This window comes from Argentina silus (assembly GCF_951799395.1).
Source record: "Argentina silus genome assembly, chromosome: 6".
Classification (NCBI taxonomy): domain Eukaryota; kingdom Metazoa; phylum Chordata; class Actinopteri; order Argentiniformes; family Argentinidae; genus Argentina; species Argentina silus.
In genome coordinates, this window is record NC_139660.1 from 21,237,034 (window position 1) to 21,253,441 (window position 16,408).

General features: G+C 42.9%; 1 protein-coding gene across 1 annotated transcript in view; it reads left to right on the forward strand.

Annotated features, from left to right (window-relative positions):
- Window positions 1–16,408, forward strand: part of LOC310805570 (AT-rich interactive domain-containing protein 5B-like) — a gene marked incomplete at its 5' end in the record, with an annotated part of 48,822 nt that overhangs the window by 4,071 nt on the left and 28,343 nt on the right. Inside the window, 2 exons of the mRNA XM_083671309.1 lie at window positions 2,754–2,988; window positions 15,161–15,391. Of these exons, the coding sequence (XP_083527435.1) occupies window positions 2,754–2,988; window positions 15,161–15,391 (466 nt within the window). The remainder of the gene's footprint in view (window positions 1–2,753; window positions 2,989–15,160; window positions 15,392–16,408) is intronic.

Genomic DNA, 16,408 nt, shown 5'->3' on the forward strand with positions numbered 1-16,408 from the left:
GGATTGCTTGTGTTTTTTTCCCCCTCCCTTTTACAAATATGAAAAACAGTCTCACGAGATTAAAAAAAAGCCCTCTCTGGCTCTTTGTTTTATAGATAAGTTGCGTTTGTTTTGAGACCGTAGCCAAGGTCAGTCCTGAGGAGGACGGATAATGAACTCGTACTGCGTTTCACTCTCCCTACGGAGTGCACCAAGGAGCATTGTTCATGTCACCATGTCTATTACTCAATTACTAATCTCCTTTGGCCCAAGGAATTCCTGGCTTGACCCCCCTGAGCCACCAGGCTGAAACCCTCACAGCGTGACAGGGGCTATCTGTGGGACGCTGACTCTGACACTGAAAGGCCTGTCCAACCAATGTGCCACCGTGCCGTATAATGGTGACATAGAGGAATGCCCCGTACTGTTCCTATACCGTGCTGGAATAATATGGATGATATGGAGCTTTTTGAGATCATGAAATTCATTGTGTGATTTAATTTCAACGGTTATTGAAATGTTAACAGTTTTAACACTCTCTGTTTGACCGAATGATACAGTTGACTTTCTATACACACAATATGAGCAGTCATGTTAATCTCTGCAACAGTTTGTGATTGTGTAAAAGTGGGGTTGTCTTTCGAAACTGTGTATCCTGGCCTTCGGTAGAGTTGATAACACATTGTAATATATCAATGCTTCATAATTAGCAGCTGTGGTTGCTCTTAGTTAGATGTTGGTTTTCACCTGAATGACTCACTTTGACTTAATCCTCTTGGCCCCCTTGGGAGCCTAGGGCGTCCACCATGGCTCTCCACCTCCCTCTTTTCTGTGCGAGGGATTTTGCCTCTTGCCAGAAGATCCCCATTTTACTAAGTTCCTTCACCTCAATTCTGAACACATTTTCGACACCATTTAAATGTACTAAGTAATCACATCATTACCACACAAGTATAAGGGCAGCCATGGATGACTCGAATGTGTCTATATGGAATTAACAAAGAATTAACAAACGTTTTATATAAATAAATGATATAAACATTAATTAAAGTCGTCCACGGCTAGCAAAAGAGCAACTGTCTGTAATATAGTTTTACTCTGCCTGTTATGTTCATATATGTTGAGGTACCAAGCTGAGCATAAAACAAGAGCACCAGCCAGGCTATGTATGTCAACAACCTCTCTTTGGATCGGTTCGTTTGGAGTGTCGCCCTTTGTCATTGGCTCACAGCCCTCTGACCTACGTGTTTCAAGGTGGTTTTAAATTGCACTTCCTTTTTGTAAACCATCAGGACCTTAACTCGCCATGACAACTGGGTTTGGATTTCTTATTTATTTAACCTCCTTTATTTAGGCAGGGAGTCACATTGAGACTAATGTCTCTCTTACAAGGGAGCCCTCCCTGCATACACACATTTTCCAACATCCATAAATGACTAATTAAAAAAACACAATCAAGGGAAAACAACCACGTCCGTCAAATCCACTCGCTGCGTCTAAATGTGGTCTGTTCATGAATTGATGATTTAACAACATGGCAGCTGTTGAGTGGTGCTCACCTGTTGTTGCACAGCTTAAGCAAATCAAGTTTCGAAATAGGATAGTTAGTTACATGGTCACACACACACACACACACACACACACACACTCTCACAGCCTACACAGTGAGTGACTGTGTGGCAGAATCAAGTGAATAATGTAGAGGAAAGATGCTGTTCAATCAATACATGCTCCCTGTGAGGGAAAACTGTTTTGTTCTACTCTGTTATCAGAGTGCTCCGTTAAGAAATCTTTTTGAGTGACTGCTATCAAATTGCATATATCCTCTAAGAATGACCCATTTTGGATGTTTATGTACTATGCAATTACATCAAAGCATGCATGAAAATTTCTGAGGAAATGTATTTGGCTGCAGGCATCAAGTTATGTGCAGTTCACTGGTACAAATCTGCAGTGCTCCATTATTCAGATGTCCTCCTTTTTTCAAGGAAAGAAAGAAAAGCCGTCAGTGTTTTTCATGCATTGAGCCAGGACAGCAACCAGTTTCAACCACCAGCTACCACTTGACATCTCATGATAGCTCATTATAGAGGGAGGCTTGAAATCGCAGGCTTGATGTTTCTACTCACTGAAAAGACACAGATATAATAAGCTGTTTTAGAGCTTATTTTTTATGGATGACGTAGGAGTGTGTGTGTGTGTGTGTGTGTGTGTGTGTGTGTGTGTGTGTGTGTGTGTGTGTGTGTGTGTGTGTGTGTGTGTGTGTGTGTGTGTGTGTATTTAAAGGTTGCTTCAGGGGAGAGAGGTGTACAGACACATGCAAGGTAAACGGTGGAAAGCTCGTTTCTCCAGATGGACACATCTGTCCTCCAGATTATACAGTTTAATAATAATCTCCTACGACTCCAGCCTGATCACAAGCACTGCAACCATTATTCCTCCGATTGGAACCACATTTCGACATTTTTATGCCACACTTTTTTCCATTGGAGTTGCAGTTTCTCACAAATGAAAGTTATTTTTAAGTTGCCCTCGATGGGGTTGAAACAACCTCCGGTCTGACTACCCCGTTCAAGAGCTGGGAAGACTTAACTCGACTAAAAAGTGCTGAATTTGAACAAATTCTCTGATTACTCCGGCCACCCTATCTAAGTCATCTCTGATAGCAGCTCCATATCTCTGACTGGTGTCGTAACAGTTGTAATTTACTGCCTCACTATCGGTTCGCTTTCTCGTTCCCCTCACACACGGCCTCCTCTCCTCTCCCCCACTAGCACGAGGTCATCGCCGTGTCAGAGAAGGTCATCGTCCGGTTGCAGGACCTAGTGAAGTGGACCGTGCCAGACTTCTCAGGATGGGCCCACGGGCTGCGGGCGGCGGCCCTGAAGCCCTCTGTCCTGAGGGAGCTGGGTACCAACGGGGGCAGGGAGGCCCTGCACCGATACAGGGAGAGCACCCTGACCAGCGGCCTCAACTTCCGAGACATCCAGAGGGAGAGGGCACAACTAGGTGAGGACCACTGCCTTTTTCTCTCTCTCTCTCTCTTTCAAAGCTGTTGGTTTGATTGTCCATCAATTTGAATAAGTACTAGGATTTTGACAATACAGTTTCAGTTATGACTGTATTTCCACAGATTTAACAGTACTAGGATTTTGACAATACAGTTTCAGTTATGACTGTATTTCCACAGATTTAAAAGTACTAGGATTTTTTTTTTTACGATGCTTTTTTTCTTTTTTATCTTCAGTTATGACTGACTATACCAGTTATTAGTGACAGTGATTTGTCATATGGGGTCTTTAGTGATTTGCAGGCTTTATTTGCTATTTGGACTATTTACTGTTGTTATAAACCCCTTCAAGATGGCGGCTTGATGTAGAAGAGTTAGCCACCAGTTTGGATAATACATTTGTATGAGAACCCCCTAAAGAACCGCATAAAGTGTTTATAAACTAATCGTTACATTATGGTTTTATTATGCGTGTATGTTTGTTCATGTTATATGAGTCAGAATCAGATGGGCACATGCCGGAATAATCCACCCAGACCTCTGCTTTTCATCATTTGATGTCATTCAGGTATTTTATTTCTGCAGTTGAACATGAATCAAAGTTATTATTAAGGCAACAGTCAGGGATGAGTCACACTACGCCTTGCAGATATAACAAAATGTTTCAGTTTATTCAAATGGGAGAATTGTGAAGAACTAAACGTTTGAAGGCCTGTTTTTCCCGACTTCAAATGGTAGTGAAGTAAAGCTTTTCATAATTGCTGTGTGACTTTTATGACACATTAGCCTGATGTCACGTTGTCTTCTTTTGGTGGTCATCATTCTATCATTCTATTTTCGATTGATTCTACTATAATTGCTTTTACATTATTAAAAATGTTTCCTTTGTCAACGACTAAAGCGATAAGGCACGAGGGAACACAGTAGTTTTAGAACATGTAGACAGATAATTGATGTTTTGGGGTTTGTGTTTTATGATCCTACTGCAGCGGGAGAGCTTGCTTGTTTTGTCCTTTTTGAATGTTCTATTGCCCTTGAATACACTCCATGTTGTTACAGTCTCATACAAAGTGGATGGCAGAATCAATAATGGACGCTTTGTCGCTCTATTGCAGGAGCAATCAATAGTGCGTGTGTGTGTGTGTGTGTGTGTGTGTGTGTGTGGGTGTATGTGCTTGCTTGTTTGTGTTTTTGCGTGCGTCCGTGCTTCCCGATGTGGGTCTGTGCTGACTGTGTACGAGGGATACTGTACAGATAGATTGATTTGATGCCAGCCATGTGACCTGATGGTGATATTGTTTGACTCTGGGATGCTAATGAGCGCTGTAGCCGTTAATGACTCCATTAGCCTGTTTATAAATGCACTTGTCACTCCAAAAGAGGCTCTGCCAATGAATGTGGCTGGTCAGCAGCATCAGCCTGGCAGGACGCCAGCAGCCCTCTCTTTGTAGTGTTGGGGTCTCTCTGTAGTGTTGGGGTCTCTCTGTTGTGATGGGTCTGTAGTGTTGGGGTCTCTGTAGTGTTGGGGTCTCTGTCTCTGTAGTGTTGGGTCTCTAGTGTTGGGGTCTCTGTAGTGTTGGGGTCTCTGTAGTGTTGGGTCTCTGTAGTCTTGGGGTCTCTCTGTAGTGTTGGGGTCGGTCTGTAGTGTTGGGGTCTGTAGTGTTGGGGTCTCTGTAGTGTTGGGGTCTCTCTGTAGTGTTGGGGTCTCTGTAGTGTTGGGGTCTCTCTATAGTGTTGGGGTCTCTCTGTAGTGTTGGGTCTCTGTAGTGTTGGGGTCTCTGTAGTGTTGGGGTCTCTCTGTAGTGTTGGGGTCTCTGTAGTGTTGGGGTCTCTCTGTAGTGTTGGGGTCTCTGTAGTGTTGGGGTCTCTCTGTAGTGTTGGGGTCTCTCTGTAGTGTTGGGTCCCTGTGTAGTGTTCAGCCTCTCAATAGTGCGTGTTCCCTAGGTAGCGTTTGGCCACTCTGTTGTCTGTTAACGATAAGAGAGGAATCATTAACGAGCAGAAAGGGCCCCCTGCACCAACGAGTAGATGTTTGGATAGAAATACAGCCCTGCTGACAATTGCAATGAAGTACTGTGCTAATGGAGAATAGTTATTGCACATGTCCTTCAAGAGTCCTCCCACTGTTCTCGTGGTCGTTTTGATAGCATCATGTAGAGTTATTATTATGTGGGAAATGATAAATCATAACATAATATGTCTCGTTCATCGGCTCTCACTGTGTAAATACAGTAAGTGCTTTCCTGCCCGCTGTGCTGCTCACAACATGGATGGTCTCTTAAGCCAAGTGTTCTCATGGCACGGTTCTCTCTAAAGGTACATTTATGCTTTGTCCATCCACACTGCCGACAAATGTCGATCGACAGAAATGACGTCTAGTCAAGTCTAGTTTTGACTTCTGAACTTCCTTTTTACCTCCTGAACTTTCTTTTTTTCCGCCATAGATTGTCAACGACGTGTTTTGTGGAGCGACAGTATATATCGATTGACACATATTAAAAACCATAAAACAGCCTTTAGTTGTGACTATTGCTGTGTCCTAATTCTCTACCCTGCTGTGCACCCCCCCCCCCCCCACACACACACACACATGGGTGTAAAAGATGTGGACTGTTGTACAAGATGTGGTGGAAAGTCCCTCAAGCCCACTGAGTCCTCCTGCTTTTAAATCCGTGTTGCAGACTGCCGAAGTCCACACTTCAGGGAAACTGGGACGCAGCAAAAAAAGAAATGTCGAAGCATTCGGGTTGTTCAACAAAACAGGATACTGTCATCCTGTATCGGAACACAATTGTGGGCTCAAAGGTAATAAAGTGTGCCATTGTTATGGAGGGAAACATTTTTTTCAGCAAGCATATCCTAATGTTTCCTGGCACACTTCCAGCCAGAGACACAGTGCGTGGTGAGGGGAAAAAAAATGAAAGAAAAAAAAAGACTACTAATTTATCCTCAATAGCAGGACCACAATGGTATTCTTCCTGATCTGAAGTATATGTTGCGTTCGATTCTGGCAATTGAGCAAAAGCTGAGGGAAGTGGAGGTCCACCACAGTAATAGGTTTGAGAAAGAGTGACCTTGTCTGCCGTGCGCTACCGACCACAGTTTTTCTTTTTATGGGGAATCAGAGTGGAGTTTGGTACTCTTATTCAAAAACCATCTTAAGGAAGACATTTTAAAGGCACTCTCCACACAGAGAGCCGTGGCAGGGTCAACAGTAATATTAGACGTATCTGGACCGGCAGCTGCAAGGAAACCAACCGTTAGCGTTAGAAAGGAACGTTTACATTTTGTCCATCAGGGGAGGCTGGTAGAGGTAGACATCGGAGGACGGGGCTCCTTGTAATGCATGGAATGGATTGAGGAATGGTATGTTTGATACACACGTTTGATATCCTTCCTCATTCCATTCCATGCGTTACAATGAGCCCGTCCTCCGATTTCTGCCTCCACCGGCCTCCCCTGCTGTCCATCCGTCCCAAGAGAACTGTCCCAATTTCTCCCTGTCAAAATTGGTTTCTTGTTTTATCCAACTGGATTGGGGCGTGAGGCTGCAATATGTCAGGTTATGCAGTATGAGAACAGAAGGACTCAAAAGAGAATCTAGTGTCGGTAACACTTTTCTACACCCGTATTACGCCTGTAGGTTGGAACAGCAGGGTACGGAGAGGTTCATACAATGTTGTCACCAGAGTAATTAGTGTTACCGTACAGTTAGCATCACAGGATGATACGATCGGACACATCAACTATATCTCCATCTACTGCATGTTGAGAGAGAGAGAGAGAGAGATTGAGAGAGAGAGAGAGAGAGAGAGAGAGAACACACCATATGGGCACCATTAGAGTCCTGACTCACCCTTCGCAAGTGCAGTTCCACGACCGACCAGATCTCCACAGTGAGATGACGACGGTGACTGTGCAAGGTCACCCTCCACCACCTGACACGTAGCTTGAGGACGAAGATGACACAGTCGTAGAGTAAGCCGCCCACACCAATGCCTTCTAGACAAGTGTGCTGACACACACACATTCCTATCTAAACCGTACACCCAAAAAAACAATCATAATAACAAACCAAACATTTTTTTTCTTCCTAGAAATGGTATTAAGCCAGAGCACGGCATGTCGTCTGTCTGTCTGTCCAGGTATGCAAACAGTGCCGCCACGTTGATACCGCCGATGGATTCTGTCCTTTTGCAGAATCGCTCGGAATATTTATGTTGACACAGACAGGCAGAGTAATAAGAGAATATAAAGCAGATCATCTATCTTCGCCTGACTGATTTATCCCGTTGTATATTCTGTATATCCTACGTGGAGTTGATATATTGCTTTTCTATTGCACCAGTTCCCTAGGAAAGACCTATGAAATAATGCAATGCTACTGTAAAGAGACAATAACGTGAGTTTGAAAGGGAAAAGGATGTCTTGTGTAGTTGTGAAAAGCAGACTTTTCATTCCCGTCTGTGCGAGATTGTATCCATACGCTTTCCCCATTTGACTTCTTTCTTTTTTTCTTTTTTTTTTGCCTAATTCCATAACTGTGCCGTATTGATTATTCGCCTCTCCACCCTCCACTCTGGTAGCAGTGGCTTTGGTTTATGGCCATGTCCTCTTCATTATTCTCAGACCTGTTGGAGAGCGCATCACAAGCTGTTTTTCCTCACTGATCTGCTCATATCATTAATTCCCTTATGACTGAGGTCTGGCCGGAAGCCAAAGAATTCTAAATCTGTAAGCAGTAAATTGTGTGGCGGGGTGGAAAAATCTATTAGATGTGGGGAGCGTTTGAGCATGCCTCGAATTTGAATGTGGGACTCGGAAAAGAAATTCTGTGTCCTGTTCTGGCATGTGCTTTGTAATCAAATTTGGAATCCAACGGCTGTGTATTAATTTATTTTTTTTGTTGTTAAATGTCACATTCTGTTTCCAGCTATTTTCACTGTGAGCCCGGGGGCAGATAGGCCTGTCTGGTGGCCTGTTTAACAATGAGAGTGGAACACAAGGGGTGGACCTCTGAGGAAATGAAGGGATCTGTCTCTCCATTAGCACACTCTGAAACAACAGACCTGCTATTGATGTGACCTCTCCAGTAACACGCAAGACATCTCAAACAGACTGCCAAACACCCACACTGAATAGTAACGAGAAAGAGAATGCCAGGTCGCTCAAATATTTCCTAATCTATTTTTCGTTATTTGATTTGTTTTTTATTGAAGTCAAGACAATTCAATAGAAAGTTACATTTACTGAACTTTCACAGAAGATCGCTTTCCTGAGTGCACATCAAAATGCACACACACACACACACACACACACACACACACACAGGCACACACACACGCACGAACTTCTCTTAGCGAATCCATTATTCACGGCATTATTAAATTCAACCTGAGGGTGTGCACTTCGTTTAAATATTTGTGAGTATTTACAAATGTGGCTTGTATTTCGTTGTCAAGCTTTACAGAGTTGGCACACTCCCCCGTAAGTTGTTATTGTAAGCTGATCATCTATTAAAAGGTGCATTCGGGCTGTAGTAACCACTCTCAATTTCATAGTATGAGCTATGGATGTTAGGACTGACCATCCATGAGATGAAAAGTAGAATTTTAACCATGTTTGCTATACAGTGTTTTTTTTACCAGTTGCATTGTTTACAAACAATGGAGTAAAACAAGTTTATATTTTGGGTTCTGATGGGGTAAGACAGTTGATCTAAGCTCATGAGGCATTTATAAGTTATATCCTTCAAGAATCATTGACTTTACATCATTCATTTACAAGTCACAAAAAAAAAAAATATATCAATTCCAGATTGCCCCTTTTAACATCTGTGAATATTTCATGAGAACATGTATCAGTCCATCTGTGTTAGAGATGCGTTTCTAACTCTGTTATACCAGCTGCAGGCTGCTTGTGCACATCCCTGTTACAAGCAGGAATTCAATCAACGCAACTCTAAAGGGAACTAGCACTGCCAGACAACACTGCCTTACACTACTACATGTTCATAACACAACTTTGAAAACGGACTTAAAACAAACTGCACAAGAACATACCTTGTGCCTTTTGGAAAACGTTGTTTTGACTCCCTGAACCATTTTATTGTGGCCTTTCTTGGGTCAGAATTGTCACAGGGAGTGGGAAGAAAGACAAATTGCACAATAAGTTCATTGATTGTTTTCTATCCTGTTGTTCAGGCAGCCGTTTCATTTCCGCCTTTTTATGTGGGGGCCGTTTGGCCAATCAGGTTTATTCTGCAACACGGCTATTGTCCTCCGTTTCCTCCTGTAGTACTAGGATATCTTGTGATAATGTCTTTACCGTTGAGAAGTAGGAGTGAACAAAGTGTTTTGACCTTGTACAGAATGGACCTTTTTATGGAAGTTGTATCTGTTCTGATGTATTATATGCAAGAATATGAACAGATGGACCGATAAGATATATTGGTATCTCATGCTTGGTATCTTAAGCCAGAATGAAAGCTTTTCTCCTTTGGGAACTCAATTATTTTGTTTTCTCATATGCTACTGATGCCATTACCCGCATTGTAAAATGAGGCGATTCAGAAGCTTGTCTTAATCCATGCAAATTGCACATTGTACTGTATGTCATTATTGAAACAGTTGGCTAACTTGGCTGGGTTATCTGCTGTTTATATGAAGCTTCCCTGTACAAATCTACTGATATGAAGGGCTTCTTATATAATGACAAGAATTCACAATGGACTCCTGTGACTGACAACCCCCCCCCCCTCCCCCCACACTCTCTAATTATACTAACTTAGAATGGGAAACACGCTTGTCCTAAATAGCCTGTAGTATTTTACCCTTTCCTCTTTGTCCCTTTGCTGAAAACATTAAATCATGTTTCTTTTTATACTGTGCGTCCCCCTAGATATCTGTCATGATTTGTAATGGGGGGCCTTTGAGGATATACACAGCAAGTTTCATCAAGACTGACATGTAATTCCCTCCCTGACCCAATTCCCCAATCTTCAGATAAGATGTTTTTTTTACCCCTTCCCGGGGAATTCTCTGCCTCAAATAGGAACTCTGTATCCCATTAAGGATCCATTTAAAAGAAACATCTCATCCATTTCATTCCAGAACGCACGGAAAATGCACAGGCCTGGGACTCTGTCACGATCTTTATGATCCTGGATCGCAGCTGCTCAATTGAGTTTGTGTCGAACTATATATGGCGCTGCGTGACAAATGGGAGAGGCCGTCTGAGGAGATAGAATATCATCACCTGGGTGAAGAAAGCCGTTAGACTAAGCAGGCAAGTAGTAGTGGACAGAAATGACTCAGAAACCTCCCCAGCTTGTCCTTGTTGTCAGAACGGGTCTTTCCCCATAGAGCCTCGATGTTTAATAACAGCGTGGCCATTGTTGATAGTTAGTGAATGACTAATAGCACTACAATGTCAGTGTTGTTGTTGTAGCTGTATCGCAAAAGGCAAATGGTGGCATTTTAAACCGCACTGAATTGAATCAGCCAAAAGGCACACTTTTGGGGACAGCTGATCAAAAGACATTTCTTTAAAAAAAACACAATGTTTTTTGTCTTAGGATACCGTACATGCTTGTTTATATCAATGATGCCTCTTTGCTACAGGCAATTATAGCCTTAGGTTTTACTATATGATTGGGTTGATGCCGAAACTATAATTTAGTTTCGGGCATGGAAAGACACCCCACCGGAACGTTCCGATGGCTCGTTTGTAACAGCTATCGTCTTTGATAGTCAAAGGAACCAATTTGGCTCGAGAAGCTCTGAATAATTTCAACATGTATTACAGAGCCTATTAAATGCAAACTTTTCAATCTAGCAATCAATAACGCCGACAGCTTACACTGGCGCCATGCCAGCCACATTAGAGCTGCTGGCGCTTGTTGCTAGGGAGCGGAGCCCGCTTAGGGGATGGAATGTTTAATGTAATAGAATCACATAAATCAACTCAGGGAAAGTGGTGTTTTTTTTCCCTCTCTCTCTCTCTCTCTCTCTCTCTCAAAACCATTTGAAATGGGAGTATGTTTTTGAAAATGTGGTTTATTGCCATTTTTTCGTTGTCAACTGTCAGAACATCTGGAAGCAAATTAAGAACAGTGTGGCCGGATAAAAATAAATAAAAAGTGGTTCACAGAAGGAAAAAAAAAGAACAGGAGGTAGCCTACATTGTGTGAGTGTGCGTATGAACGTGTTTTCGAACGTGTCTGTATTAGTAGCTGCCTTGCGCAGTACATTAGAACAAATTGAGGTGAAAATTCTATAAACGTTGCCTTTTTTGTCTTAGAAAGCCCCCCCCCCATTATTTTTTTTTAGAGCGAGGCACTTTAGTTATGTTGGATGATTAAGACCCCCCCCCCCTCTCTCTCTCTTTCTCTCTCTCTTTCTCTCTCTCTCTCTCTCTCTCTCTCTCTCTCTCTCCCTGCCCTCCACACAGTTTCAATAGAACATTTCCTCTGGGTGTTTGTGCCCTTTTGTGAGAATACGATTCTCTTTGAAGGGCTCTCCGACATGCCTGATGAATGTAGAGGGCTGATACAGCTCCTTAAAGGCCTGATCTAAACGGGGGAGTGTTCAGCTGCAGCACATGTATTATGCTGCTCTCACTCTCTCTCTCTCTCTCTCTCTCTCTGTGTGTGTGTGTGTGCGTGTGTGCGTGCGCGTGCGTGCGTGTATGTGTGTACAGGCAAGCCAATACAAGACAGCAATGCAGCCATGGTCCAAGACCATTGAGTCATTGTAGACACAGCATAATTATGGAAGTATGAAAAGCAATGATTTTGTCACTTTTCATCGAGAGGAAAACAAGAAAAGATACTAGATATATGTAGTGTAGTCCTCACTGAAACCAATTGTATTTTTTCTATATTCAGTATTGGCAGATGCTGTCCTCCTTTTTTTTCTTGGTTCAATAAAGACAGCTTGAGAAGCAGCGTACATATAATAGCCTTCCATGTCATGTCCTTTTTATGAGAAGTGTAGAGGCTGCAGGAAAGCGAGGCGGCTGAACCAGATGAATGAGATGTGTTATGCATTATGAAAGGAATCTTGGCTAAATGGAAACCTCTGAAATCAATACACAGCACAACAGCAGAAAGGGAGCGTATGGAGAAAGAATACCAAACAGTTTCCCCTCCTTAAAGTTGAAAGCTTTACATTTTGTTGTGATATCGCTGCCGTACATGCGTCAAATCAGGCCTGTACTGTAAAAGCAGATACAGTATCAATGTGATGTTATTGGCTAGTACAGTACATGCATAACATTGTGCCAACCCCCATATAACATTTAGACTCTGTAAATTCCTTGGCTGGTTAGATAATGTGGAAATGTTGACAACAGCAAATTTCAGCCCAGTGAGTGATTTAGGACTTAGCCACTGACACATAGTAGGACTATGAGAGAATAATGGTTTTCAACATTTATTTTCCCTCTGTGAACAGAATTCACAGAGCTTGAAAGGTCTTGTCAAAGGTTATGCCTGGTTTTGAGATTTTTGTAGCTTAAATGTAAGATACAGTGTACAGAAGTAACATTTGCCTTGCACATGCAGTTTTTGCCTGGTGTTGGACAGTTATTTATATATATATATATATATATATATATATATATATATATATATATATATATGTATATTGTCTATTTTCCCAGTAATATTCACCCTTGCTACCAAAGCATTGTCAGAAAAATGATTAAATGTTTCATCTGAAAAAGCTAAAATATTCACTTTTCCAGTGATTATTCAGTGACATTGTGATGCTTAGCAAAGCAATATTGTTAACCATACATCTTGAATTCCATCAACTTTGTCCTTGAATTGTCTTATTGTAATTCTGCAGTTGTTATTCCTTAGCTGAGAACGACGACTTACCATCCATTTACTCGAGTCAGGGCTGAAAGGCACATTGTATAATACACTCCTGCTTCTCGGATACTCAGTGATTGCTGTCATGAATACCGAGGAAGTGTCTTGAATGAATGGTTATGATTTCTGGTGTCCCGTGGTGTTTATGATCATGATGCAACCGTGGTGTTGTTTTGTGTTTACGATGCTTTGTGGTGGATTTACGATGCATTCCTGAAATAATCTGTTACATGGTCGTTTAATCATCTCCACAGTTCTACTCTAGGGCCTGCACAAAAGGCTGTTTGTCAAAAAACCAGCAGGTTCGGTCGTCAAAAAGTATGAAAGAGAGCGAGAGGAGGGGGGGGGGAGAGAGTGAGAGAGAGAGAGAGAGAGAGAGAGAGAGAGAGAGAGAGAGAGAGAGAGAAAAGAGAAGAGAAAATTGTATAATGTTCTGTCTATCTTTCAGCTCTCCAGTGATCATAGAGCTGGAGCCCCAGCTAATTAAAATGCTTATGTAAAGATAAGGACGTCCTTTATTTAGAAAGGTCAGGCTTTATGAACAAAGGAATTTAAAGTGTGCATCTGTACAGACAAAGACTCACTCACACACACACACACACACACACACACACACACACACACACACACACACACACAGAGCTACATACAGTTAAAGCCCCAAAGCATCTCTAAATTGAATGTAATCAGTTGAATGCTGCAGGAGCCTTCAGGAGAGCTCTACGTCCAGAGATGCCTCGCTAGTTGAAATAAAATCCTTGACATTTTGAAGCGAACCCTGTGCTACAACATCTATAATTGCCCACGACAACAGAAACCGTGTGTGTGTGTGTGTGTGTGTGTGTGTGTGTGTGTGTGTGTGTGTGTGTGTGTGTGTGTGTGTGTGTGTGTGATGGGGTGGGGGGTTCTATTCCTTGCCTTTGAAGTATTAGTATTAGTCAGTTGAGTTGTCACTTGGTTGTATTTGGTACCTAATAGGGCCATGTCCCAAACAAGGCACAAATACGCCATGTTGACAATGTTGATGTGTGCTACCACGCTCTGACCGTGACCGATATGAACGCTCACCTATGTATCCAAATAATACTGGATTTCATTATCATATCGTACAGTATGCACATTCATTAACATGGTCAATATCGTCCTTTATGTCCGACAACAAAGAGATTGGGGATTTTTTTATTTGAAGCACAACTGCCGGTCAATATTGGCACAATTTAATATGTAGTGCTCATATCGACCGGCAGTTGTATATCGTACCCGTGCTGAGTAGCAGTTGCTCTTCAAATAAAAAAATAAATTAAAAAAAATAAAAAATCTCTTTGTTGTGGTGTTTTGGAATAGTTGGCCAGGTGCCACACAGTATTACAGAGTGCCATGCTGCTCTCAACTCCTTGTTACGCCAAACACCTCTGGATGGCTGGAGAGCTGCCTGCTACACTTCTGAACACAAAGCCTATCCCACCCAGAAGTTGTCCCCTGGCTCAGGGGAGGCTGGTGGAGGTAGAAATCGGAGAACAGGCTCATTGTAATACACGGAATGGGGATGAGGACACACGTCTTTGAAACCATTCCTCATTTCATTCTGTGCATCATAATGAGCCCGTCTTCCGTTTTTCTAGCTCCACCAGCCTCCCCTGTCCTGATTCGGATGGCTAGATATTCAGTCTATTTAATGCTATTGTATGCTAACCTTTTGAGTCTCTGCCACAGGGTTAGCAAATCCAATTATTTCTTGTTTACTGTACTCCTGTTTTTCTATTGCTTTATATCAGTCCATTAAACCATCTCAACCCTAGTTTTCTGCGTGGCTTTGTGTACGAACATTGATGGATACGTTTTTGTTTGGTCAATCTGAATGTGGAAATTGCAGCCTCGCCCTTGATGCTTCGTTGCCCTTTCTTCTCAGATAATGTTATTTGCAATGTAATCACTCATTCCCACACACAGTTAGTGTGGGTTAAAGAACATGTTGTAATCGTATTCAGAGATTATTATCTTCACTAAGAGAAAGTTCCCATGTTGATGCATTTTTTTTCTCAGTTGACAATTAGCCCATGTTTCATTCCAACAGTTGACATGTTGGTGCATATGTCAGGGTTTAACAAGGGCTAATTCTGTCTACATGTTGAGTATTATCAACAAAGACATTAACAGCATTAACACTTGAACCATGTTGGGGTGTAAAAAGGGCTATTCTCTCTACATGGTGGCTATTATCAACTACGAAAAATGCCCCAACATGTTAACTGGGTGAAAGCAGGACTAACTGTGTCTCCATATCTCCCTCCCAGGCCAGGAAGACGATGGCAGGAAGGTTCTGGTGCTGAGCTACCTCCAGTACTGCCGGTACCGCTCGGTTCTGGCCCGCCTCCGAGCGCAGCCGTCCTCCCTGCTCACAGACCACACCGTGCTGGCGCTGGGCGCCATCGCCTCCCTCCGCGGCAGCACCCGGGTCCTCTACTGCAGGGACACCTTCGAACATCCCACCCTGGTGGACAACGAGAGCGTCTGTGACCAGTTCGGTGAGTCTCCTGTTCAGCCACAGCAGAAGACATGAGACGTTGGGTCAGTCCATCCCTAAGGGGATGGATTGAAATTATCGCCTGTCATTTTCTCTGAGAAAACCTGGCCATTCTTGAATTGAATCTCAGTTCACCTCCTCACGTGTTGACCCAATTGAAATGGAATTGGCCCCGATACCCGACAGAACACACTAAGCTAATGAGTCACATCTGTCCTGAGATGGTTCTATACCGCGAGCGCTGCATCGTTGAACAGTGGAACAGGTCCAACGTTACGAAGAGATTTGCGGCTGGTCATATAATTTGAAGTGTGAGGTGAAACAGTTTTATGCGTAGGAAACTATGCTCTGAATAGCTTCCTCGCTTCCTGCTAGGTTGGCCCGTACTGCTGCCTCATAATTCCAGGCTTAGGGCTCTCTCACATCATGACTGAAGTGTGGAGAGGTAAACACCATTTCCCTGAATGTGCCACATAATGCGTTGTGCTCATATAATCAAACATTCCGTTCTCCCTCATGTTTAATCCACAGTTTACGACGTGAAGTGCCACGGGAGTGAATAAAAGGCAACTGTAAAAGCTGAAAAAGAGCTGGAGAGCATTATTCATGCTTTTTCAATGCTAATTCTGACCTTTTTAGTTTTGGCCCAGTCATTTTCTGCCATCCCCCCCCTTTAAATAGACATTCCCTTGTTATTCATAATAGTGTTTTGACAAGCTCCACAGGGTGTGTGAGCAGAATGGCATTCAGCAGAGTTGGACCACTGGTGGTACAGTACAGTAGGAATCCTGCTATCTGATGCGTTGCTACCGTTATTGTGTCATTCAGAATAACTTGGAAGAGTTTTGTATGGGTTTGGTTACGTGATGGCACCGGACCTGCTGTGCCCCTTCATTTAACCAAGGGAAGCATGAAACGTTGTGTCTGTTAGCCTCGTGTTCGGTTCTAACGTCCTCTATCCGTCAGGGGAGGCTGGTGGAGGTAGATATCGGAGGACGGGCTCATTGTCATGCATGGG